The 27,535-nt window shown below is 42.8% G+C and overlaps 2 protein-coding genes across 4 annotated transcripts; one reads left to right on the forward strand and one right to left on the reverse strand.

Moving 5' to 3' along the window:
- Positions 1 to 82: 82 nt before the first annotated feature.
- Positions 83 to 1,150, forward strand: LOC6602844 (protein stunted). Of its 2 annotated transcripts, XM_026990133.1 has the most exons (4): positions 83 to 173; positions 276 to 406; positions 658 to 701; positions 981 to 1,150. In XM_026990133.1, exons 1-3 carry the CDS (start codon positions 142 to 144, stop codon positions 669 to 671), a joined length of 177 nt encoding a protein of 58 aa, XP_026845934.1. In that variant the 5' UTR covers positions 83 to 141; the 3' UTR covers positions 672 to 701; positions 981 to 1,150. The 2 variants fall into 2 exon arrangements, with proteins under 2 accessions (XP_026845934.1, XP_002027870.1); XM_002027834.2 differs by lacking the exon at positions 658 to 701.
- On the reverse strand, positions 1,141 to 23,146 carry LOC6602850 (peptidoglycan-recognition protein LE). 2 transcript variants are annotated; one of them, XM_002027835.2, is made up of 5 exons: positions 22,708 to 23,146; positions 22,312 to 22,602; positions 22,143 to 22,256; positions 4,229 to 4,293; positions 1,141 to 1,628 (listed from the first exon to the last, which is right to left on the reverse strand). In XM_002027835.2, exons 1-5 carry the CDS (start codon positions 22,937 to 22,939, stop codon positions 1,269 to 1,271), a joined length of 1,062 nt encoding a protein of 353 aa, XP_002027871.1. In that variant the 5' UTR covers positions 22,940 to 23,146; the 3' UTR covers positions 1,141 to 1,268. The 2 variants fall into 2 exon arrangements, with proteins under 2 accessions (XP_002027871.1, XP_026845930.1); XM_026990129.1 differs by having other exon boundaries at positions 1,568 to 1,628; positions 22,331 to 22,602.
- Positions 23,147 to 27,535: the final 4,389 nt, after the last annotated feature.

Here is a 27,535-nt window from a genome sequence, read left to right on the forward strand (position 1 = left end):
TGATAAAAGAAACTCGTCGTTGAGTGTATTAATTGTATCGATAGCTATTTATCGAGCATATTCCACGTCTACCAGTCGCACGCTCTAAACAGCTAAAATTTTTTCTTCAAGAGAAAAATCTGACATACAAACTTGATCAAAATGACCAACGCCTGGAGAGCTGCTGGAATTACGTAAGGATTTTTAAGTTGCACGCTACAATGCAAATGCTTTTCAGTTGCATTATATATAAATTATAAATATTACGTAATTATTTGATATTTTTCCAATTGCAGCTACATCCAATACTCGAACATTGCAGCCCGAGTTCTGCGTGAAGCCTTGCGCACGGAGCTGCGCACAGATGCTGCCAAGCGTAATGCAAGCCATGTGAAATTTACTCCATGGGCCAACGGTAGGCCAGCTCGTAAGTATTCTACCTTATTCTCGGCTGTAAGATTTCAGATTTTTATCGGACCGTCTAAAACGGCTATTAGAATAGATACATTACATAATGTAAATATATTTAGCAAGTCGCTTTTGCTGGGTCTGTGAATAAGTGTTCGTCCCGAATATCGCCCCAATAGACGCGTTATATCAGAAGGGCAGTCAATCAAACGTCATGGTGATTTCGTTTCGATCTGACACATTTTGTTGTATTTTTATATATTATTACAGACGAAAAGGCTTAAGTTCGAACAATTTTGGCTCTCGAGACAGGTGTGAGTCAACCCTGCCACCCATATACATATATTGTATTCTTGTTTTATTTGTAAACCATCTTACTAACACCAAATTTCAAAGGCAATGTGTTAACTTCGAAATTTAAAATACTTTACCATATTGTTTTTGAGTGGCCGCATTAATAATTGAAGTAACAAAATCCCTACCCATTTAACGGATGGAACTGTGATCTAACCATACAAGACATTAGCTAACTGCTATTAAATATGACATTTTTCTGTTTATAATGCTTTAACTTAGTTTTTCTTTTCGTACAGCGCGCCAAGCCCAGTCGGAATCCTAGACGCTTGTCTGGTCTTCAGAGACGATATTATCTGGAAGTACCGATTGTGAGAGCCGTTGGGACTCCATAATTCAATTTTAAAAATTACATCAAACCGAATGTGTTGAATTAAAATATTAAAAAAAAAAACGATGTTAGTTTCAATATTGATCTTTATTCAACTAAAAAATATTAAAATCCTAGAATATTTGTCCGAATCAATCAATCAATTATGAATTAATATCCTAAGAGCAGCAATAACAGCTCTTTATATTCAGGAAGACTACTGTTTCTCCTTCTCAATATTATAGAAATGTGGCCAGGCCTGTATCTCCTCATACAACCGTCGGCCTGGACTTTCCGTTGAGTTGCATTGGCAGTGACAGATAAGTCGATAATCGGATGCAATGTGGCCATCCTCAACACCGCGCGCCAACAGATTGCGGCACATGTTCAAAGCATCCGTCGTGGGTAATTCTCGCATGAAGCAACCGATGAAACTGATGCCCAGTGCGATCTTGTTGTATCCCAGTGTGTGCGCTCCAACCGTACGCCAGCCGCGTCCCTCGTAGATGTTGCCATCACAACCAATTAGAAAATTATAAGCAATGTCATTCCATCTCCGTGATTCGATGTGAAAGCACTGGAAATGTGATCAAATTATTTCATGTGACTTAACGTTAAATTCCTCTAATATCCGTAGTGTTAAAAATATATGGATAAAACAATGTTTAGGCCTAAGAGCTCGTGCATACCATAGCTAAAAGTGTTGCCGAAAGCGGAGCCGAACTAAAGAAGCTTTCAAAATTTATATCTTAGTTTTTTAAGCCGGTATCAGCTTGGCTGTTTGCACACACTTTCGACTGAGTGGAAAGATTATCTGATAGCTATAAGTCCATTTGTTTCAATTAAATTGTTATTTGAGTTTAAAAACTATCTCAACGAAATTTGCATATACTTTTCTTTTCTGAGTTTGACAATCATTTGTAGGAATCGGGCGGATCGGACGTCTGTATCTACATATGTACATAGTGGTGCTCATTGACTTAAGCCACAAGAATTTAAGCGAAAATCAAGAAAATTTTTTATTTTACATCTCCAGTATGCGTCGAAACAGGCGAAACACGCCTATGGCGAATTGAAGGCGCTTTTTATAATTATTGATGGGCAGCAATTCGCTTAGGTCCCCTGGTGAAGATTCAAGGCATTATGAACGCCGAACTGGAGAGACATTCTGTGTAGAAATTTATCTGGAGAATATGCCGATAATTTGCCACTTGTCTGGATATTTCAACAGGACAACGACCCGATACAATGCTGCAGGATAGTCAAGTCGTGGCTTAACGAAGAGGGAATCAATGTTTTGCAATGGCCACCGCAGAGTCCCGACCTGAACCGTATAGAGAACTTGTGGGGAATTCTAAACCAAGTCGTTGCCCAAAAATAACCAGCAATAAAAAATATTTGTGCTGAATTTCACAGGAACAATGGAAGAAAATCACCCCTCAACAGTGCGCAAATCTTGTAGATTCAATACCAAATACCAATATCTGTCTGGTCTGTCTGTCCGTCCGTCCGTCTGACCGTCCCTATCAGCGCATAGTGCTCAAAGACTATAAGAGCTAGAGCAACGACATTTTATATCCGGACTTCTGTGATATGTCACTGTGTATACAAGTGTATTTCAAAACTTTACCCCGCCCACTTCCGCCCCCACAAAGAGCGAAGATCTGTGGCATCCACAATTTTAAAGATACGAGAAAACAGAACACGCCGAATCGTGGAGGATGGCTATATCTTCGAGAGTGCAAAATCTGAACCAGATCGTTTAAATATTATGGCCAGAATCAAGAAAACAATTTCATTCAGTCTCTCTCTAACACACAGGTTTCATGGTCGGTTTTGCCAATTGCAAAATATGAGTTCAAGGATCTCGGAACCTATAAGAGCTAGAGCAACCAAATTTGGTATCCACACTCCTGTGATATCGGACCTTGACCGTTTTGTGTCAAAATTGCCACACCCCCTTCCGCCCCGCAAAGGACGAAAATCTGGGGCATCCACAAATCTCAGAGACTATTAACGCTACAGCAACCAAATTTGGTATCCAACCTCCTGTGATATCGGACATTGATCGTTTTGTGTCAAAATTTTGCCACACCCCTTTCCGCCCCCGCAAACGACGAAAATCTGGGGCATCCACAAATCTCAGAAACTATTAAGGCTAGAGTAACCAAATTTGGTACACACACTCCTTTAAGATGTCACTATAAAACGTATATCTCAAAATTTTAAAGTTTAATATTAGCGGCGTCTGCCGGAGGAGAGCCATACTGACTAAGTATCGGGTATAAATGTAGAGTTGTAGAGATATACGTTTTATAGTAAGATCTAACAGGAACGTGGATACCGAATGTGGTTGCTTTGGCCCTCATAGTCTCTAAGATCTAGGTGCGGATTTTTTTTGTTGGATTCGATTACCAATATATACTATTTAGGCTATCGATATTTTTCATGAAGTGAAGCTTTTGAAATTCACCTGGATTCACCTTCATTCTTTTTTTATTTGTTAATGTAATTAATTGTCTTTGTATTTTTTGTGGATTAGAATAGACCAACAGACTCAGAACTCTGTATATATAAATGCGAGCAAATTTACTGGTCAGAGCAATTGTAGATAGCGAAAATTTAGGTGAATTCCCTATTTGTGAATTTAAGGGGATTACATTTTTGCAATAGAAATTTGTTAGTATTTTGTGAACTATCAATGCAATCAGACGTGTTTGGTAAAGACATGTTTTTATACGCAAATTGGTTTTTTCAACGTTTCATAATTTTTTCCCTAATTTTAATAGGTTGTAGAGACAAGAACCAATCACTTATTTTTTCATACGATCAATGTCTTTTTTAAACAGTTTGTTAACATAGTTTTTTTACACGGGTTTTTTCAGGAATCAATCTACCGTGTAAAAACTGAATCAGATGTAATTGCCTTTTTTATTGAATCCCTAAGAAAAACTCCGAAATACACGTATAGCTGCTTTTGTAGAAACAGTTCAGAATATAATTTAATTAAATTTTAAATTTAAATTTGTATAATACAAATTTAAAATAATTTTTAATTTTTGCAAAATGATTTTTATTTATAATTTTTATTTCCTTTTTTTCATACACTTAAGACACTTTATTCGACTTTGATTTTTAAAACTCAGCTCTTTTTCGTAATCCCTGCTTAGAACTCACCTGCATGTCACGGATAAGTCGCACATTTATGGCGCGCTTCTCGGAACTCTCGGTTGCCGTGTGTACTGTTAGGAATATATTAAAGTAGAAACAAATAAGGTAGCTATCTTCGGCGTATTGAAGTTTATACATATATTTACAATAGAAGGTAAATTATTTCGTTACTATAGTAGCTATATAAGTACATATGTACATAAACCGTCAGCTTTGTTATTATATTATTAGAATATTAGCATATTCTTTTACGACGATTAGCAACTTTTGAAAGTCATAAATTTTTTTGTAAGTGTTTGCTTATAGTCTCGCATAAGTTTAACAGCACGTTCGGCTGTATTATATTGGACGTTGACATGCAATGACTGCATTTTACAAGAGGCGATGCAATAACTGCACCGTCAAGAGCCGGATTTGTGAAAGGGTCTTCAAATTCCTTTGATCACCTCTTTATAAACCCAAGCATGCCCATGGCTTTATTTACCATGGTAGAAATGTGTTCAGAAAACTTAAACTTAAAAAACTTAATAAAAAAAATAGAAAACTTAATAATGAAAGAGGTAAATTCTAAGAAGTTCGTGGTTGTTGATCGCCGCCTTATAAATCCATGCTGAGTTGGAGATATAAGTGCCTTGCAGAGATGTTTCAAGTGCGGAGTTAAAACCGTCTCAAAAATTTTAGGAAGAGCGGATAACTTTGATATACCTCTATACTTTTTTGCGTCAGATAAATATCGCAAATGGCTGCAAGTCCTTTTTAAAACGACGTTTGCAATTTTTGGATCAAATTCTTTATAGTTGTACATTTCGCATATAAATTGAAAGTGCAGATTTGGAGCTTCAACAGCTAATGTTGACCGAAACCAATAATTTATGTAAGAACGCACTATAAAACGAGGGGGAACGTTGTGAGTTGCTGCGGACACCGCAACTCTACAGTTATACCCGATACTAAGTCAGTATGGCTCTCCTTCGGCAGACGGCGCTAATATTAAACGACACGACAAAGAGTGCGTGCGAGAGAGACAGAAAATCAGTCTGAGCGTGACGTCGGGCGCTGCGTAGCCAATGCAAATTGATTTGTTCCTTTTGGCTATAAAAATGATCTGATCTGATCCAGATTCAGCAATCTCATAGATATGGTCATTATCTATGATTCTGCGTTTTTAGTTGTCTCGAATCTGCAATATTGTGGATGCAACAGATTTTCGTCCTTTGTGTGGGCGGAAGGGGGTGGGGCGAAATTTTGAGATATACGTTTTATAGTGACATCTTAAAGGAGGGTGTGTACCAAATTTGGTTACTCTAGCGTTAATAGTCTCTGAGATTTGTGAATATCCCCAGATTTGCATCCTTTGCGAGGGCGGAAGGGGGTGTGGCGAAATTTTGACACGAAACGGTCAAGGTCCGATATCACAGGAGTGTGGATACCAAATTTGGTTGCTCTAGCTCTTATGGGTTCTGAGATCCTTGAACTCATATTTTGCAATTGGCAAAACCGACCATGAAACCTGTGTGTTAGAGTGGGACAGAGCGAGAAAGAGTGAAATTGTTTTCGTGATTCTGGCTGTAATAATTATACGATCTGGTTCAGATTTTGCACTCTAGAAGATATAGGCATCTTCTACGATTCTGCGTTTTTAGTTTTCTCGTATCGTCGAAATTGTGGATGCCACAGATTTTCGCCCTTTGTGGGGGCGGAAGTGGGCGGGGCAAAGTTTTGAAATATTTTTGGAGCAGTGACATATCACAGAAGTCTGGATCCAAAACATCGTTGCTCTAGCTCTTATAGTCTTTGAGCATTAGGCGCTGAAGGGGACGGACAGCTCGCCTTATACATTCAGCGAGGATGGTGCATTGGTTCAGGGAGTCGGAAAAATGACCTTTCGTAACACCAATCCTAAAAAAAATTTGAGTTAACTCTAACAATTCTACGTAATCTGTACGCGTGTGAGTTTTCTCAATTCAACTTAGCAGAAGTTAATGTAAATGCGTTGCAACGTACTCATGATTCACACCAAACTTAAACTTGATTTGTTCAATAGTCTTCCAGGAATCTTTAAATCTGGCAAAGAGTGCAACGTTTTTACCTGATGTAGCTTCGGCACATGACTCAAATGCTGCACGCAAATGTATTTCACTGGTGTGATGTCTGCATGGGAGGTATAAGAGTCTTTTGTCTAATAGTTTCTTTAGGAGCAATGTAGCGCCGTTAAGTTGTCCAGAACCGGACACAGTTGTATCAAAACAGGCCTTTTTAATTTGATCAACTACTCCCAATTTCATTCCCATTCCGAATGCATTTGTTGGGGTAGACGAGGGTGGCAATTTTATATTTATACCCGATACTTAAAATGAGTATTGGGGTACATTAGATTTGTGGTAAAAGTGGATGTGTGTAACGTCCAGAAGGAATCGTTTCCGACCCCATAAAGTATATATATTCTTGATCAGCATCAATAGCCGAGTCGACTGAGCCATGTCTGTCTGTCCGTCTGTCCGTCCGTCCGTCTGTCCGTCCGTCCGTCTGTCTGTCCGTCCGTCCGTCCGTCTGTCCGTCTGTCCGACCCCTTTAGCGCCTAGTGCTCAAAGACTATAAGAGCTAGAGCAACGATGTCTTGGATCCAGACTTCTGTGATATGTCACTGCTACAAGAATATTTCAAAATATTTCAAGCCCCGCCCATTTCCGCCCCCATAAAGGAAGAAAATCTGTGGCATCTACATTTTTAAAGATACGAATGATCATATGTTCTAGAGTGTGAAATCTCAACCAGATCGTATAATTATTATAGCCAGAATCAAGAAAACAATTTCATTCTTTCTCGCTCTGTCTCTCTCTAACACACAAGTTTCATGGTCGGTTTTGCCAATTGCAAAATATGAGTTCAAGGATCTCAGAACCTATAAGAGCCAGAGCAACCAAATTTGGTATCCACACTCCTGTGATATCGGACCTTGACCATTTTGTGTCAAAATTTCGCCACACCCCCTTCCGCTTCCGTAAAGGACGAAAATCTGAGGCAACCACAAATCTCAGAGACTATCAAGGCTAGAGTAACCAAATTTGGTACACACCCTCCTTTAAGATGTCACTATAAAACGTATATCTCAAAATTTCGCCCCACCCCCTTCCGCCCACACAAAGGACGAAAATCTGTTGCATCCACAATATTGCAGATTCGAGACAACTAAAAACGCAGAATCATAGATAATGACCATATCTATGAGATTGCTGAATCTGGATCAGATCAGATCATTTTTATAGCCAAAAGGAACAAATCAATTTGCACTGGCTACGCAGCGCCCGACGTCACGCTCAGACTGATTTTCTGTCTCTCTCGCACGCACTCTTTGTCGTGTCGTTTTTTATTAGCGGCGTCTGCCGGAGGAGAGCCATACTGACTTAGTATCGGGTATAACTGTAGAGTTGCGGTGTCCGCAGCAACTCATAACGTTCCCCCTCGTTTAATACTCTGCATGTGTAATTGCACATTAGTCTGAAAAGTTGAATGTTAACTATTTATTGTTGGCTTAAATATTAACAAGTCGAGCTGAAATTTTAATATTCTAAATCAGGAAAAAATTCAATCCGATCAGAGCGATATATAGTATAGCTGGCATAGGTACCATAGGCCATGTGTCGTATTTTTGAACTTTGAAGTACATTCGCAACAAATTTTGTGATTTACTATTGAAAACGCTAAAAAATGGTGCTCCTTTGGTGATCGTCGAAATTAAAAGGAATGGTATTTTTATACAACAAAACGTATCTGAATTGCAAAAGAAAAACGAGGGGGAACGTCGTGAGTTGCTGCGGAGACGGAAACTCTACATTTATACCCGATACATAGTCAGTATGGCTTCATTGAGCAACAATGTGTGCGTGTGGGAGAGACAGAAAACGTGTCTGAACATGTCGTCGGGCGCTACGTAGCCACTGCAAATAGATTTGTTCCTTTTGGTTACAAAAATGATCCGATCTGATCTAGATTCATCAATCTGATAGATGTAGTCATTATCTATGATTCTGCGTTTTTAGTTTTCTCGAATTTGCAATATTGTGGATGCAACAGATTTTCGTCCTTTGTGGAGGCGGAAGGGGGTGGGGCGAAATTTTGAGATAACCGTTTTATAGTGAGATCTAACAGGAGTGCGGATACCAAATTTGGGTACTGTAGCGTCAATAGTATCTGAGATTTGTGGATGCCCCAGATTCTTACCCTATCTATATTAGTAAAAAAAATCGACGGCAACTAACTGCATCGGAAAAAGTTGTCTTTGGTGCTTTTCGTTTAGAATCCGCCGGTTGTTCCGGTAATGATCAAATTATACAAGGTCATGGATTCCCTCTCTTTCGGGACCGAGAAGACCGAGAAAGATATATAGATGTTTTTTTTTTTTTTTTTGCTATACTCTTAGCTTCATTGTGCTGCTGTAAAGTTTGTAAAACTTCCGAGGTCGTAATTTCATTCAGACTCCGCTGCCTATTCTCTTGTGTGTCTAAAGCCAAGTGTCAGCTTGACAAAATATTTTGTCGACCAAATCAGAGATGTTATTCGTATGGAAACGATAAAAAAAATCATCCCTCTTTTTTGATCCATCAAATATTTCGCGGATCCGCGAAAAATACCGATAATGATACTGAAATGCATCCGATTTTATATCCTGTGCACGAGTGATGTACAGAAATATTTTATCTTTCGATGACCAATAGGCAATGCAAATGCAATATTGAAGACAAATTTAATCTAATCACAGCAATTTATGGATATTTAGCCAGGCTCCGGTTTTTACTTTCACAAAAGTTTTCTGATTTACTTTTGAAATCACATAAATTGGTGGTCTCTTTTTCACATTCCGCAATATTTCTGTTTTTAAAACAAAAACATTTTCCTCGACGAAATGAAAATTAAACGGCTTTTTATACAACACAACGAATCTTAATTGCAAAAGGAAAAAATAGGTGACGAATTAACATAAACTTGAAACCACTACTACTACTACAATTTTGCATTTATAAATAAATAATTTTAGCTTAACCCAACCTCAAATTTGGGTCGGAAAAATTTTGTCAGGACAAAAACATTTTTTGGATTCATGCAAACATCTGACGCAAGACATACATTTTTGCGCATAGCAGCACAAACATATAAACAATACAAACAACGTATATGTAACATATACGTAACAGTTCATCTGGGTAAGGACAGATGTTTCCCGCCATATTTAATTCAAAATGTAGGTGCAAAAAATTCCTTTTTTGCCAATTAGCAATAGAATTTTCAATATAAATGCTGTTACTCATAGTTCGGCAGACATTTACAGTGGCGCCGTAAAAATAGCACCAGTAGGGACGACCGTCTTTCTTCCTTCAAAACAAGACCACTGTCCAACATTTGCTGGACTTTACTGCAATATAATGTAGCTTTATATGTCTTCTCTCTGAGAGAAGTGTGCTTACTCTCTCAATTCTAACGGTTCTTATAAGTTTAGGCCATTTTGCGAAAGAGGAGCGAAATAGAGCACCAACAAAAATAGCACCAGTAACTGTTTTATGTAAAAGCTTCTACTTTTCTGAGCTTCTTGATATTTTAAGTTCTTGATTGAATTAAAAATCGGTGGCTTTTGGTGATTGTGACAAGAAAGTTACAAAATTTAAGTAGTTATGGGTTTTGGAAAAGAAAAAAGCCAAAGGATCAAAACTTTCATTTCAGAAGGCAGGACCTATGCTAAGGTGGGGCAAATTGTCGGTTGTTCAAAAGAAATGATTAGCAATGCTTAGAAATATGTTTCCAACAAGAATCACGTGGAAGAAAGGCCGCGATATCCCCATTTCTGCTAAAACTACTGGTTCGTGGGAGCAAGGAGGACCCATTTAAGTCGGCCACAGAGCTAAAGCAAGGATCTTAAAAAATCGTCAAGTACCAGGAAAGTTAGATCTTGTATACAAGAACGTAAAATGGGTACTCGTAGTCCGAGGAAAATTCCACTTCTCACGGGAAGGCATGGGGCAAAAAAAGTTTGGTATGCAAAATAGCACTAAAGTTGAGCCAAGGAAAATGGATAAACATCCTGTGGTCCGACTAAAGCCAAAACTTATTTTTTGGTGTAAAAAGGTCTTGTTCTTGTGTGAAACGACTACCGAATGCAGAATACAACCCCCTGACTCACATGTAAATTCATTAGACATAGAAAAGCAAGCAAAATCGTATGGGCATGATTTGCGTACTAAGTAGGTAATCCAATACATGGCACAACCCCTGTTCGGGCCAGCCGCTGAAGAATAACCGTAACTTTAACATTATTATTGTATGAGCATAGAAAGCCGCCTACATATGTTGTAAAACGTTGACTTTCTGCAGAGCTGCTGCGCTCTCCCGCTAAAGGGGCTCTCTGCCGCCGCCACTTCGGCAACTACTTTGATCTGCTGCCGCCACTTCGGCAGTCACTTTGATCTAACGCCGTCGTCTATAGTTTAGTTCTATGCTAACCCCTCTGCGCATTGGTTGCATATCGATCTCGCATAAATTTTATCTGGCAATAGCAAGCAATCGGCTTCCGCTAAGCCACCAAGATTAAATACGAATTATAACGTTTAACCCAAAATCTCTTTTCATTTTTGAAACACATAGGTGCCAAAAAAGCTTGGCATCTCAAACATTGGTGACCCCCCGACGTGATATAAAACTATTTCTTAATCGCGTTCCGTTAAAACACTTATTAATTATACAATATTGTGTTATTGGGTAGTTTAACTACCAACAAATACATTTGGGTGCACATTGAAAAACAGTTTAAAGTGCAAATTCAGTGAGAGTGCGGCTGGAATATTTATAGACAAATTCCGGTACTTTAAGCGTCGAATCTCTCATTCTCTGCGCAGCTGCAGCCGCGGTTCTTGACTTTTCGTGTCTTGCATTCTCGCTCTCGCGTCTATGCATCGTCGCTTAAGCGGTATTTCATTTTCCGTTGTTGTGTCGAATTGCACAACGGTTAACATGGACAACGATCCGAATACAGGCGCGGGCGGAAATATTGTGGTGGCTGATTCCGGACTGAGTCTGTATAAGCGTAAATGTCAGTCATTATATGATCGATTGCACAGGCTTGGCGAATCCTTCGCGGGGAATAAAATCGATAAGCTGACCGCCGTGGAAGTCGAGGTGCGCCTTGATATGTTGGCAGAAATTCGAGAGGAATTTAATAAGGCCCATAATGAATTGGAGGCTCTCGATCAAAACGAGATTGGGAGTGAGCTGCGCGAAATCTTCGATACTCTTTTCATATCGTTGAAAGCTGAGTTGCTGGCTGCTGTTGAAGTAAGCCAGCCACACGCCGCTGCCCATTCTACGACTCTGCCAAGCCATTCCGGACATAGTACCATCATCATGGCTCACAAGCAGCGACTTCCTGAGCTGAAGGTGCCTAAGTTTTCTGGTGGATACGTCGAGTTCTCGGATTTTATGGCAATGTTCAAATCGGTGATTGAAGCGGATGCGGATCTCAGTGACATCGAGAAATTCCAGCACCTTCGCTCTTGCCTCGCTGATGCGGCTTTGGATTCGGTTCGATCGTTGGAGCTCTCCAGTGCCAATTATCGTGCGGCTCTGGATATACTTAATAAACGCTTTAATAACAAAAGACTTGTTTTCCAGGCACACATCAAGAAGATTCTTGGGCTAAAGAGGGTAGACTCGCCTTCTGCTAAAAGGCTTCGGGAGTTTTCGGATGCAGTCAATTTACACATGCGAGCGTTGCAGACATTGGGAACTGCTGAGGAGATTTCAGGATTCATGGTCATCAACATGCTGCTGCAGAAGTTGGATTCGAAGACGCAAACCAAATGGGAGGAGCACACATCGTCGGATGCTATACCTACCGCAAAGGAATTCTTCGAATTCTTGCAGCAACGCTGCCAGAAAATGGAGCGCTTGGAATATGCTACAGCGACACACGCTAGTAGCGATCAGGTGGGAAAAAACCATTCCTATACGCAGGTTAAGAAAACGTTTGTAGCTTCCAACTCTTCCGCCGACCCGTCTGTATGCGTCTTTTGCCACTCAGCGGGCCATGGAATATACTCGTGCAAGATATTCGGAAATCTCTCACCGTTGCTGCGCCACAAAGAAGTGAAGAAGCTTTCCCTATGGTTCAATTGCCTAAAACCGGGGCACCGGACCCGCGCATGCAATAGTGGAAAATGTCGAGTATGCGGCGGTAGGCATCATAGTTTGTTGCACTTCGATAGTATACAGCCCACAACACAAGGCTGCCCAGGTATTACTCCTCCCGATCTGACCGTTCACCCGGACACTCTTTCCGTTGCTCAAAATTCTGCTAGCAGCTCGTCTGTACCTTCGTCTACCTCTCTTGCTGCCCAAGGTCTTCACTCTGATGTCGTGCTTCTGGCTACAGCCGTGGTTCTCGTGAAGAATCGGTCTGGCGTTTTAGTTCCTTGTCTGGGCTGGGCGATACCAGCGTTATTACTGAGGGATCCACCATGCATTCTCGCACCTCTGCTTACACAACTACGCTTACTGCTCTCAACGCCCCCACGATTACCGATTCTCAACCAAGTATGACAGTAAATGTATCCGATTGGCGTATTCCATCTAACATTCAGCTCGCTGATCCTGCATTTTTCAATCCTCAACGGGTTGATCTTCTCATTGGTGCGAGCGTTTTTTATGATCTTCTCTGCGTAGGGCAAATCAAACTCACCGATGGACTGCCTCTTCTGCAGAAGACCCGGCTTGGGTGGATCGTATCTGGCGGTGGACAGAAGGTATCAAGCTCGGCGCTTTTGGCCACGCACAATTGTCCAGATTCGATAGCTGAGATGGAAGCAAGGTTGGATAAAACTCTTCGTATGTTTTGGGAAGTCGAGAATTGTGTGGAGGCTGGGTTGAATACCAAAGAAGAAGACGATTGTGAAGCACATTTCGTAAGCCACCTTTCACGGCTGCAAACTCCGTGTCGTTTTCGATGGATCCGCAGCTACATCAACTGGATATTCTCTAAATGATGTGATGATGACAGGCCCTGTTATTCAGCCTGCATTGTTTAACATATTGATTCGCTTTCGAACATATCCAGTCGCTCTCACTGGGGACATTTGTAAAATGTACCGCTGCGTACGAGTGTCTCCACCCGACAATTTGTATCAGTGCATCCTATGGCGAGATTCCATCGAGTCCGAGGTTCAAGTCTACACATTAGACACCGTCACATACGGGACGAGGGCTGCATCATTTTTAGCGGTCCGCGCAATGCACCAGCTGGCCATCGACGAGGATGAGTCCTAACCTCTTTTCTCAGCTGCTCTGCGGCAGGAGTTTTACGTGGATGCCCTTATTTCGGTCGGTAATTCGGTAATGATGGAAGCGACATATCCAAAACTCTCGGCTTAGCGTGGGACCCTGCTTCGGATCAGCTGCTTTTTGCCTTGTCCGCACTGGACACAAACTCAAAGCCATCAAAGCGGTCGGTTTTATCTACGATTGCGCGGTTCTACGACCCTCTTGGATTGATAAATCCAGTCATTGTCAGGTGCAAAATCTTCCTTCAGCAGCTTTGGAGAGAAAATTTGGATTGGGATGAAAGCCTACCCTCAGCATTGCATTCAACTTGGATGGACCTGAGAAATAGTTGGGCAAGCATTTCTCGGATCTCATTTCCTCGCTTGGTTCTTCGTTCTAGTGTGGCTACAGAAGTTCACGGATTCTGAGATGCCAGCTTAGAAGCATATGGCGCTTGCGTGTATGTCGTGTCCAGGGAAGCCCAGTCTTCGAGCCACGTTTTGTGCTCAAAGTCGCGAGTGGCGCCGCTAAAGACTATATCGATTCCTAAGCTGGAATTAAGTGGAGCCCATTTGCTTGCGAAAATCATGCAGAATGTAAAGGACATGGGAATCTTTACAGGTCGGTTCTATTGCTGGTCGGATTCGTCAACAGCATTATCTTGGATTAGGGACGAGCCAGCTAAATTTCAAGTTTTCGTGGCAAATCGAGTGGCATCAATTCAGGAGTTGACGGCAGCCATGGAATGGCGCTATGTTCCCACATCTTTAAATCCTGCTGATATTCTCTCGAGAGGCTCGCTTCCCAACCATCTTATCCAGTCAGAGCTATGGTTTCACGGCCCATCCTTTTTGCTAGGCTCCAAGGATAAGTGGCCTGTATCTCCATCTAACAACATAGCAACTTTGGAGCTTCGCAAGAGAGGATTGCTAATCACGTCTCCACATGCCGATCTCACGTCCGGATGCAAATTTGCGAATTCATTCTTTCGCATGCAGCGCACATTCGCCTACATGCATAAATTTATATATCGTCTTAGGCATCCAGGACTCACCGTTTCTGATATTCGGCAAGGAACGCATCTTCTAATTCGACACATTCAGCTGGCAAATTTGTGTATTGACATAAAGGAGATTCGGCGCAATGGTCAAGTCATGAAATCCAGTTCTATTAGTTCGCTCAACCCGTTCATCGATCATTCTGGACTACTTAGAGTTGGAGGTCGTCTTGGCAACTCATCGCTAGGATTTGACGCTCAGCATCCGCTCATTCTGCCAAAGGGACATTCCATTACCTTTGCGCTGATAAGATATTATCATGAAAGAAACCTCCATGCCGGACCTCTCGCCTTGCTATCCAAAATTCGGCTGGAATATTGGCCCATTGGAGGTGTTAAGGCAGTGTCCAGGGTCGAGCTTTTGAAGTCACTGGAGTAGATTACTGTGGACCTTTTTTCTACCGATCAGAAATCCGCACAAGGCCTCCGATCAAGTGCTACATTAGCGTAGTCATCTGCTTCACTTCTAAGGCTATACACATGGAGCTCGTAAAGGATTTGACCACCGCATCGTTTCTAGGCGCACTAAAGCGTTTTACTTCCACTCGAGGAAGGCCAAGTCAAATTTGGTCGGACAATGCGACAAACTTCGTTAGGGCCAAGAACGAGCTTCTGGAGCTAAAGAAGCTTTGTCTGAGCGAACCGCATATGAAGGAGGTCCACGAATCCTGCTTGGCTGACTCGATCGACTGGCGTTTCATCCCACCTCGCTCTCCGCATTTTGGCGGGTTGTGGGAAGCGGCCGTGAAGACCGCAAAATATTACCTGTACCGCTCAGTTGGACCATCTGTGCTTAGCTTCGACGAGCTGCGCACTCTGATCTGTCAGATCACTGCAATTGTTAACTCTCGCCCTTTGCTCTCGCTTTCAGAAAATCCTGATGATTTAGACGTTTTGACTCCTGCTCATCTGCTTTTAGGCGGCCCCCATGAGCAAATCCTCGAGCCTGACCTAACGAAGCTGAACTACAATCGTCTGGATGGCTGGCAGCGGGTCACCCAACTACAACAAATATTTTGGAGCCGTTGGCGCGAAGAGTATCTCACTCTTTTGCAAGAGCGCGCGAAGTGGCGTACCCCGCGCAAAACATCTGCAAGAACGACCTCGTTCTGGTGAAGGACGAAAATCTTCCTCCAATGCGTTGGCCACTGGCTAGAGTGGTCGATGTCGTTTTGGGCAAGGACGGAGTGTGTCGCGTCGCTGACCTGAAGACATCCTCAGGAAACATCAGGAGGGCCGTCACTCGGCTATGTTTACTGCCCCTTAAGGAATCTGTCTTTAGTCTCCAGACTTGAACCCCATTGCTAATATTTTGGGTCAAGTTAAAAAAAAAGTTTCTAATGCGGGATCAAAGAACAATAAATATGTTTGGGGCATCCTGCATGGTTCGTGGATCAATATCCCAAGGGAAAGATGCGAAAATTAGGTGAGCTTTAATGCCAATATGTTGAGCTGTTGTTGTTGCTGATAAAGGCTTTGCAACAAAATGCCAACCTTTAAATACAACTAAACTAACATATTTTACAAAAAAATTTGGAAAGTTTCTTTGCATTTTAAAGTTTTTTGATTTCTTTGAAAATTGGTGCTATTTTTGTTGGTGCCCAAATTTCTGATAAAATCATATTCTTTTCAAATTTTCTTACTTCGACTTTACAAATTATACCAGTGCTCTGGGATACGATAAATTATACCATAAAGTTTATATATTGGTCTTCACAACATTCATTAGAACTATTGCTTAAGCAAAATCCGTCAATATAGACACATTAGTCCCCTGGTGCTATTTTTTTCGGCGCAGCTGTATGTATATACATACGTTTTGCATCTAAGATGTCTTGATCTTCTTAGCTCGCTCACTTTCTGCCGTCGTTTTTCTTCAAAACAAACAAAATAAAAAAATATACGAACTTTTATCAGGCTGTATATTAACAAAGCAACCAGGTCAGATATTTTAGCTTGCTAGAATCGATGAGAAAATCAAACATATCGATACCAAAAATGTGAGCACCGAAAAACGAAACGTTTTGGCTGGAAGCCCGGTACTTATTTTATTAATTTATAAGGAGATAAAAAACACGTTGGCTGCATTTTTGCTCCGCAGAATGGATTTATTCAATAGCGCTGTGCTTTTTGCGCTCAAAAATAAGACATTCCTGCTTGTTTCCATACAAAATTTGAATTAACAATGTTAATGAAAGGTTTTTCTCCGGCTAGGGTCGGTATTCTCTAAATGGGTCCTGAGCGCACCATTATTTTGTTGGCAATGGAACATGTCGGGCTATCAGCAGTAGATGATGGCGTCGCTGCCCGGGCAACCACCATGAAGATGACAATGTTTCAAAGAGATACAAAACAAAAAAAAAACTAAACTATGACTTTATATTACGTGGAATTGGCGGCTCTTTCTGTGGCGGAGGAGTACAACGTTCGAAGAAAGCACCGTGAATATTGCATATGTTTTTATCTCCATATAGATTATATTTGTCTTCAAATGGGGTGGCTGCTAAGCAGAGCGTAATCGCGGCTGGTAAGCGCACCAGGACCGGATAACCCATTGGAGCCCCGGCGGTCCACGTCTTAGCACCACGAAGAGAAAAGCCGTCGTACCAGGACTGGCGACGAGTTGCTTTCATACTGGCCAACAAGGACCCCATCTACAGGTCGTTAGCCGAGGGGATCGAGCAGAAGCTATGCGGCAACGCTCAGCAGAGGATCCCGCTACCTAGCCAGGCCAAGCCAGGCACAGTAAGCCAAGCTTGTCAAAACGCAGCTCATGAACCGCTCGTTTGCTGAGGGGCGAAGGGCAAGACCCTAATCGGCGTCCTGAACAGGGAGAAAAAGGACGGCCATGTCCCACGTGACAAATGGCAACAGGTTTAGAGCGAGCTCCAGGACCGATTCTTACAGGAACTGGAGAAGAATGGCGAACCATCGCCCAATTGTGAGGACACAGGGTGGTATCAAGGTAAGGTGAAAGCCATCGCCTGCTAAGGTAGTCGCTCTGCGGCCTTTTACATGAATGCGATGGCTGCTCTCAAGGAGGTATATCCAGGGGCCAAACTAGAGGCCGTGAAATGGGAAGATGTCCCCAGTAGACCTAGGGCCAGAGCATGGGTCTCGGCGAAGCCTGCAGAGCTTGAGAGCCTCAGGTTACTGCAACCGTCGTACAGCCGATTGGAAGGTGGCCAAGGCGGAGGATGTCACAAGGCAAAGGCGCCAGATCATCCTCGTTCTGAATGAGGAGTTCCTTGAGCGCCTCGCACAAATGGACGGAGTAGTGGACCATGGCTACAAGAAGATAACACCATATCCCCCTACAAGTCCGACTGTAAGTGCAGGCAAGCGGAGGTCGAGCCAGACCTGGAGCTGCCGGAGATCCCGAAGGGGGAGGCTTCGAATGTGGAGGACAACCCGCCGTCCGATGCGGCGTCCGTGGGGTCGGACGACATTTTGGACGGCCACGTTTCCGACGAGAGCGACCAAGCCAGGAGTCTTAGCCACATCGATCTCGGGGAGGAGCTGGAGTCCTCCTGTAAAAAAAAATTATGGAGGTGAACCTCAGAAATGTCCCTGACCCTCCTGCAGATAAACCTCCACCATTGTAAGGCAGCATGCGCTGCTCTACTGCTCCACCTAGCCAAGAGTGGAGCCGACCTAGTCCTCATTTAGGAGCCCTGGATCCTCAGAAACAGGGTCTCCGGTCTGAGGACTTCAGACTATAAGCTATACGTAGCTGAAACCGAAGGTAAAATTCGCACCTGCATTCTTGCAAAAAGAGGGTTGCACTTATTTTTGCTCCCCAATTTCAGCAATGAAGACTACACCTCAGTGAGCCTCGAAGGCCAGGAGCGCTTACAGCGGATCTGCTCCGTATACATGAGTCACGACCAACCTGACCCCCCTACACACGCTTCCCTCCGGGCGCTTATCGCAGACTGTGAGGCCAAGGACATCGGCCTAATTGTGGGGTGGGACGCCATCTTTGTCGTGTTCGCCCTGAGTCTCCACCTAAGAAGGAAATTCCCAGGAAGGCCACGACTCATCTTGTTACAATTTTCACCGACGCTCGCAGTGAGGCGCTCGGTAAATCCTGCCCTCCGGCAAAACAAAGGCCGGAAGAAACCTGCATGGTGGACTGTGATACTGGGGGAGCTCCGGAAAGCCTTCCGCTCTTCAATAAAGAAAAGGCTGAGAACGTTGAGCAGAACCGGGCCGAATATAAGGCCAGTCTGTCAACCTACATTAAAGAACATAGGAAAGCCAAACGAGCCTCAACGAGCAACTCAGAAGCTTCGCGCCTGCGCAGTTTTCTCGAAGAACGCCGACCAGTGTTGGACAACGCCCTAAAATGAGTCGCAAATCTTCTCCTTAAGACCCACTTACCAGGCTGCGATGAAAATAGACCCAACTACTTCGCACCTCCTCCTGTTGCCTCAAATGCTATCCTGAACCTGCTAAGCAAGGAGAAAATTACCTGGGCGATCAATAGCTTTAAACCCTACAAGTCTGCGAGACCAGGTGGCATCCCAACCCAACTGATTCACGCTCGACAAAAAGACATTAATTGGCTCTAAGTCATTTAGGAGGCAGTGTTTTCCCACGGGTATATCCCTGATACCTAGCTTCAGATCAATATCGTTTTTGTTCGCAAGGCAGGCAAGCCCTTGCACACTCCCTTAAAGAATTTTAGACCCATAGGTTTGTCGTTTTTCGTTTTGAAGATTAGATGCTATAATGCAGGACGGTTAAGGCATCACTGGGGACGTTAACGTCCACCAGATTTGTCAGCAGAGGTACACCGCAGGGCGGAGTCCTCTCGCCCCTCCTATGGAATGTCGAGCTGCTGCGGAAGATAGAAGGGGGTGGTTGCCGCGTGGTCGCGTATGCGGAATTCTTCGGTAAAGTACAAAGTTCCGGCACTGACTTCCGCAAAACTCTGTGGGGAAGCGCTAGCCTTTAGCGACAATGCTAAGTATCTTGGCCTAATCCTCGAAAGAAAGCTCGATCGGAAACTGATCATAGCGGATAGAGTAAAGCAGGCCACATATATGCAGGAAAGCAATCGGACTAAAATGGGGAATGACCCCGTATAGAGTTCGGTGGCTATACAGCGCCATCATACGACCAATCATGCTCTATGGAGTGGTAGTAAGGTGGCCAGCCCAAGATAAAAGTACTTTTCTCAACAGACTCAGTAGAGTTCAACGCATGTCAGAGCTATGCATAACTAGTTGATAGTGTGCTCGCGGAGGTGGCGGCCATCAAAGAGGCCATTTCCATTGTCTCCAAACTACCCCTAGACACGCATTTAGTATGTGACTTCTCGGGCAGCCAAGCAGCTATTGAAGCTGTAGAATCTATATCGTCAAACTCAGCGACTGTAAACGACTCAGTTCTATCCCCCCTCCCCGGCCACCGCCATAACCTAACCTACCTACCCTATATTATTTAATATATATATATATATACACTACTGGCCAAAATAATAAGTACATCGGTGTCGTGCTAGTTTGTTATGGAATAGCTCGAATGTTTGTAAGTGTATGGATGCCAATTGTTTATATTTGGAAAGGTTACAGTCTTGCCAATTATTTAAATCAAAAATTAAAGTGGGGAACCATCTTAATAAAATTCTATTCATACATTTTTGCAGAATGGGCATTTTTGGTCTGGCCAAAATAATAAGTACACTGGTGTTATTTATATATTTGAAAGGATTGGATAAGGATTTGGTCAAAGGATTGTTGTTTTTTATTGAGTTCCTTCATATTTAAGTACATGAGAGTCAAAAAAAATTCTTTAGATAGGCCGTACTCCTCAAGAAAGGAAGTTTTCCATAAGTCTTCAAAAAGAAAGGAAAATTCTCCGGGAAAATGGCGAAAAGTCTTGGACGATCGGCATTTTTGGTTCAGAATACTTTCAAATCTAAAGTGCTTATTGAAAATCGAGGATGGAAGAAGAAATCTTTACAAACAACGGACACCCGCATCATCAGTCTTGCAAAAAAGGATCAGTTCATGTCTTCCAAGGCCAAATACGCTCAAATTGGGAAAGAAAAATCAGGTCTGATGGTTCGTCGGAGACTTCAATATATAGACCTAACAGCACGTATAGTCCGAAAAGTTACCTTACTCCGAGTAAAAATTTTGAAGATGAAGCAAAAACTCGTTGAAACTCGTTGGCATGGTCTGGGTCAGATGGGTCTTAGAAGTGGAATAATATATTATTGAGAGACGAAACAAAAATAAATCCTTTTGATAATGACTCCAGAAGATGTATACAAGGACCCAAAGGCAAAGAATTCGACTTCCGGTACACAAAGAAAACGGTTAAGAACGGAGGCTGATGTATAGGTATCTGAGGATATTTTTCTTGGCATGGCGTTGAGCCGGTACATCACACAACTAATCATGTGATCCAATTCGGGTATAAAAACATATTGACAGACATTATACAACCTAGTGCTGTGGAAAACATGCCCTTGAGATGGGTCTTTCTACCAGAAAATGACCCAAAGCACACCTCAAAGGTGGTGAAGGCTTGGTTTACGGGAAAAAATGTAAACGTTATGGCTTGGCTAAGTCAGTCTCCTGACTTAAACCCATTTAAAAACCTTTGGGGTGACTTAAAACGTCGAATTGCTAAAAATGCTTTTCGAGAAGAAAAAGAATTGTGGAGAATTTGTGCAAAAACGTGGTGTGAGATTCCAGTGGAGACTTGCCGCAAACTTATTGCTAGTATGCCAAGAAGAATGGCCGAAATCATCCAAAATAAGTGTGGCTATATAGGATAATATTAAAAGATTATAAATTATAAGAAAAAAGTGTAAAAATTTTGATACGCTTTTAGTTTTTCGCTTTGGAGAATTGCTGTACTTATTATTTTGGCCAGCCCTTATTTATGATTTTAAGGTTTAATCGATCATAAAATATATATTTGAAATGAAAAATGCTTATGATAAACATTTTTATAGTCTATTGTAGGTTAGAAAACTGAAAGTAAATTTGAGTTTTTAATTATGTTTACTAGAAAAGTTTTATAGGACGTGAAAGAAATCTCATAAGCGTGTACTTATTATTTTGGCCAGTAGTGTATGTGTATGTCGGACATGTATGAGAATGATGTAAAGAGAAATTTAAAGCAATAAGAAAGAACAGAAACTATGTAGTAGTGTTCTATTATGCAGTTTTAATCTATTCGCAGTTTTGCTGAGCGAGAGAGCGTCGTCCCAGCCGACTGTGCCGCGGTGCTGTTGTATTTGAGAAAGCGAGATCAAAAAGGAATTGAATGTGGCAACGCTGTGTCGGGTAATGTGTGAGCTGAGAGAGGCTCGTACAAGAATATGCTCGGCAGTTTCTGCATAGAATTGAAAAGAGAGACAACGCCACGTCACGAGGCCTTAATTAAAATGCAAGAAGGAGAGCCCCCTGTCCCTCTGCCTCTGACAGATATATATATTTAAAATATATTCCTGTGTGCAACGTGGAACAGGGTAACGCACTGTTTCCAATAATGTTGATGAAAATGTCTATGAATGGTTATGATAGCTCTTTGATTACTTACAAATGACCACATATTTAACGGGACGCTGTAGTACTTCTGGCTCCTCCATGGGGCTTTGGGCCAGCCAGGAATGTCGGGGAATAATGGAACACAGCTCCTTTGGTATTTTGAACTCTGAAAATGATATATGTAACTACGCTGAAGTGTGGAACTTGAAAACAAAGTCTACTTTGACTGTTAATAAATACATCGGAGCAAACTCGCTCTTCCGATTCGTCCTTGCTAAGTAAATTTGGTTCAATGTCCGGAGCTGGAACCTCAGTGAGTGAAGTTTTTCGACGATCGTGTCGAGCTCGACTCAAGCTGTTGGCTATGATCTGTATGTTTCCATTGATGTTGGTCACATTTCCAATATGCACATTTGTAGAATTACTGATGTTAACATTTCCCACAGTTTGAATGCTGTTGATAGAGTTCATCAGGTCTCGTAGAGTGTCACTGATTTTGGAACGCTTGTTCGCTGAAGTTGGATGATTTTTGTCCGATAATTATATTTCGAGTGTGCGTACATACATATGTATGTGCAGAGCCATCATGATGGATGCTAATTTGAGAATCTACTCACTGATGGAAGTGCCCAATGGCATCGTACTAATTTCCTCTCCTGTGTTTTCGTTGTCTTCGTCATCTTCATCCTGGGTGTATTCGCTGTATTCATAATCCAGGCTGTCCACCACCGATGATTCGGCAATTGATTCTACCTCATCCTCATCTGGAGCACTCTGTGCTTCCAGCCATTCCCGAGTTCGTTCCTCACTTAATGACCTAACCGCTGCCGATATAGGTACGTTGGACATAGCTCTAAATTTTCCTTGTTTGTCTGTTAAATATGCACGAGTGACGTTGCTTTTTATTTTATCAATACTATGCTATGTGTTACAAATATATACGCTTCCTCGATAAGTTTCGACAGACGACCCGTGTCCGTTTTGTATGATAAGATAAGGGCCCACCTGGCCCTGTACACCATTATGTGGTATGTAATAATTAAATGTCGCACATGGATGATAGAGGAATTCCTATGTGAGCAGGCTGTAACTAAAAGTTGCATGATGTGTATGGATAAATATTTGTATCGTAAACTTATTCGGCAAATTACATTTGCCATAATAATGGTATTCTAGAAAGTACTTTTGCTTTGAAATTAATTAATTTTGAATTAATTAATTAAATGCTTACAGCTGTTTTACACAACATTTATGCTCAATATTTATTTGGAATAATATAGTTCTAGGTAAATCAAATCCAGTGTATGCGTTCACTGATGATCTTATAAACATGTACAAAAACCCTATAGGCATATTTAGCTAGGCTTCGATTTTCACTTTCACAAAAGTCACATAAATTAATGCTCCCGTTTTCACAAGCCGCAAGATTTCTCAGTTATTAAAACGAAAACATTTTCCTCTTCGAAATGAAAAGTAAATGGCTTTTTATACAGCAAAACGAATCCTTATTGCAAAAGAAAAGAAAATATTATATATTTGGTTTATTGATGTATTATCATACATTTGACACCATTAACAGGGCAATATTTTTATAAAAAACCTTTTTTAGCCCAACCTGAAATTTGGCTCTGAATTATTAGTTCACGATAACAACACTTTTCGTTTTCGTGCTAACGGATATCGGAACATTGACAAAAAATGAATTTTCCCGCATAGTGTCACATATTTGCACGTAACAGCTCAGATTGGGGTCGTAATATACTAAACTATGCGCGTTACAGAACAGCTATGTAGGTAAAGAAAGCTATCTCCCGCCACATTTAATTCAAAATGTAAGTGCAAAAAATTAATTTTTTTGACCATTAGCGCACGGAACGTTTTTGAAAACTTAAAACGTAAAAGTTAGTGAAAACGGGAGTCTGCCTTTTATTTTACTTACATATGTTTTTGCGGTAAATTTTTAATACCAAAACTGGCAATTCAATTACAAACGATATCACTCTGGACGTTGCCACCTAGTGTAAATCACTAGTTGAAAACTTAGTGTGCCACGGTTTACATGAGTTTCTATGATCGAGATATATATACATCTATATATTTTTTTATTTAGCTTTCTATAGAACTAGAGTTTTGAAACCAATCAAGACAGCCCACTATGGCACGTAGCATTTCACCTCCCACCGTATAATCTCATCACACTACAGCTTGTTATCTTTTCCCAAGTTATGTTTAATGTTTTATGTGTGCTTACAAAACTTTGTATATTTTCTTTAGCTTTCGAAACGTTCAAACTTATTTTTTCTTTATCTGATGGAGAAGCACAATATACCTAAGTAAAACGGCGCAATGGCAGAAGAAGTGGGGGACTGATTCCTCCTCTTCCTCGTCGTTATGAGAGATTGATAGTCTAGAGGCATGAGTGCCGATCTGCCAGAGTCCCGTGATGGCTCGAGTGACTGCATAGCACTGTGCTCTGCTGAGTCTATACAGCTCTGCTGAGCGCTTCTTCGATCGATATGGCCATATCAATCTTGAGACTTTACAGGAAACAATTTGCTGCCATCTCCTATATGCATTTTTCCCGAACAATTCGTGCGTGAGGAGCCTGCACGTAGCCAAGGGAGAGGAATCATAGTACCCTGCTTGGCTAACTCGTCGGCACCGGCGTTCCCCTCAATGTCCCTGTGGCCGGGGACCCATATAAGGAAGAGATCTAACTGCTCTGCAATCTCGTGCAGAGACCTGCGAATGTCACACTAAGTGCGTGTCTAGAAGTAGTTTAATGGCCACAACCTCCGCTTGGAACACACTTTAGTGATCCGGGAGCCTGAAGCAATGACTAATGTTCAGCTCGCTACAGTAGACTCCGCCTCCCACGCGGCCGTCTAACTTTGAGCCATCAGTGTAGAAGTGGACCGCATTTGCCGGTCCTGGTTCGCCCATCTCCCAGTCCTCCCTGGTTGGGATAGATACCTGTCCTCTCTGGTAATTGCGGGTGTCTCATCTGCCCAGCCACGGACGCTTTACACCGTTTGGCTTCTCTCATTCTGAGGGCAGAAAGTGTTGCCACCTTCTTGCCCATGAGATCTACAGGGAGGAGGTTCAGCACGGCCCGCCAGTTATGCATAGCTCTGCATAGTGAGCATAGTGAAAAGCACCAGCTCGGTCTTATACGGGTTAACTCCTAGCCCGCATTTGTCTGACCATCTCGACATCTTAGTGAGAGTACTTGTCATGCACTCACACGACTGCGGAAATTTACCGGAGAATGCTATAGCAACAAATTCCGCATACGCCATCACGCGGCAGTAAGAGGGGCGAGAGGACTCCGCCCTGCGGTGTTCCTCTGCTGAAAAATCTGGTGGATGTTAACGTCCTCAGTAATGCCTCAACCGTCCTGCATTGTAGCGTCTGAGCGATTAGGATCACCGTCCGAGAGTCGGAAGGAAGGATGTTATTAAAAGCGCCTTCTATGTCGAGGAGGACTACCAGGGTGTACTCCTTGAAGTTAAGGGACGCTTCGATGATCGATATGATCGAGTGTAGGGCCATTTCGGTGGCATCTTCCCTTCCGATAGGCATGCTGGGAGTCTGAGATCAGACTGGGCGGAATACACATACAGAAAAGGCGATAGACTAATGAAATCTTTTGGGGCAATGTGCGAGGGTTTGCCTGCCTTAGCAATAAAAATGACTTTGGTCTGAAGCTAGGTGTCAGGGATGCACTCGTGGGAGAAGAGAGAGTCTTATCGAAAATTATTTTGAGCCAATTAATGGCTTTTTTGTCCCGCGTGAATCAGTTGGGCATGGATAATGCCGTGTGGCCCCGCAGACTTTTATGGTTTAAAGCTTTTGATCGCCCAGGAAATGTTCTTCTCGCCTAGCAGGTTCAGGATAGGGTTTGAGACGACAGAAAGAGGTGCGAAGTAATTGGGTCTGTTTTCATCGCAGTCAGGGAAGTGGGTATTAAGGAGAACATTTAGCGACTCGTCGCTGGACGTAGTCCAAGACTGGCCGGCGTTCTTCATGTAGCTCATGGTGGGTGTTGTCTTCGAGAGAACTCTGAGTTCTGAGTTGTTCTAGATTTCGCTACAGAATTTAAGCCAAGAGGTGCGTTTGGCTTTCCTAAGTCCTTTGTTGTAGGTTGACAGACTGGCTTTTTACCCGGCCTAGTTTTGCTCAACGTTTTTAGCCTTAGCTTTGTTGAAGAGTCTCCGTGAGGCTTTCCGGAGTTTCCCTAGTTTCGGATTCCACCATTCAGGTTTCTTCCGGCCTCTGTTCTTTCCAGAGGGGCAGGCTTTCTCGAGCGCTTTTTTGCAGGCGTCGGTGAAGATCTGAACAAGACGAGTCGTGGCCTCCCTGGAAAACTTCTCCTTAGGTGGGGACTCAGAGAGAACACGACAAGGAAGTCGGAGTACCGAGTCCAGTTTGTCCGCCTGAGGTTCCGGAATTGAACTGGCTTCGGTAATGAGAAGGAGAATACAGTTTCCACGCTGTGGTCCGAGAAGGAGTGTTCTTCCAGGACCCTCCAGGATACAATGCTCCTCTGTATCTCATGAGAGGCAAGCGTGAGGCCCAGGACCTCTTCGCGGTTTTTAATAATAAAGGTGGGGTCACTACCCCGGCTTAATAAGACCATCTGAGTGGTCGGAAGGTAACTGAAAAGGTACTCACCCCTTTCGTTTTTGACTGTGCTTCCCACTGGCAGCGATGTGCGTTGGCGTCGTACTCACAAGTACGCCGATGTCCTTGGCCGCACAGTCTGCGATCAAAGCCGGTTGGCCATGACCTATGTATGCGACCTATGTAATAAGTGCAAATCTCTTCTTGCAAGAATGCAGGTCTCAGACCGGAGACCCTGCTTCCGAGGATCCAGGGCTCCTGAATGAGGACAATGTCGGCTGCACCCTTGGCCAGATGGAGCAGTAGAGCAGCGCACGCTGCCTTACAATGGTGGAGGTTTATCTGCAGAAGCGTTAGTGACATTCCTGGCTCACCTCCACCATTGTTGTCTCTAGGTCGCTGTCGGGGGAATCCAGCTCCTCCTCGCCAGCGAGGCTAGGTCGCTCTCAGCGAACGCGTAGTCATCCTGGATGTCGTCCGACATCATGGATACCGCATCCGACGCCGGGTTGCCCTCCTCACACGAGGCCCCCTCTTTCGGGATCTCCGGCAGCTCCGGGTCTGTCTCGACCTCCACTTGCCTACACTTGCGACCCGACTTGTAGGTGGATATGGTGACCTTTTTGTAGGCATAATCCACGACACGGATCTCTACGGACTCCTCATTAAGGACTAGGATTTTCTGGCGCCTCTGTCCTTGGATATCCTCTACCTTGGCCACCTTCCAGTCGGCTGTAGGAAGGTGGAGGTTGCAGACCTGCAGTAACCTAAGGATCTTTTCATGTTCTGCATTCTTAGCCGAGACCCGTTCTCCGGCTTGGG

This window comes from Drosophila persimilis, unplaced genomic scaffold (assembly GCF_003286085.1).
Source record: "Drosophila persimilis strain 14011-0111.01,24,50 unplaced genomic scaffold, DperRS2 tig00000520-arrow-pilon, whole genome shotgun sequence".
Taxonomy (NCBI): domain Eukaryota; kingdom Metazoa; phylum Arthropoda; class Insecta; order Diptera; family Drosophilidae; genus Drosophila; species Drosophila persimilis.

Bases quoted from the DNA above. Each gene is read 5' to 3' on its own strand.
- LOC6602844 (XM_002027834.2), top strand. From the start codon at position 142: ATGACCAACGCCTGGAGAGCTGCTGGAATTAC. The intron at 174-275 runs GTAAGGATTTTT...TTCCAATTGCAG, and splicing joins TGGAGAGCTGCTGGAATTAC to CTACATCCAATACTCGAACA. The intron at 407-980 runs GTAAGTATTCTA...CTTTTCGTACAG, and splicing joins GGCCAACGGTAGGCCAGCTC to CGCGCCAAGCCCAGTCGGAA.
- LOC6602850 (XM_002027835.2), bottom strand. From the start codon at position 22,939: ATGTCCAACGTACCTATATCGGCAGCGGTTAGGTCATTAAGTGAGGAA. The intron at 22,603-22,707 runs GTGAGTAGATTC...ATCCAACTTCAG, and splicing joins GCCATTGGGCACTTCCATCA to CGAACAAGCGTTCCAAAATC. The intron at 22,257-22,311 runs GTAGACTTTGTT...TATCATTTTCAG, and splicing joins TGTATTTATTAACAGTCAAA to AGTTCAAAATACCAAAGGAG.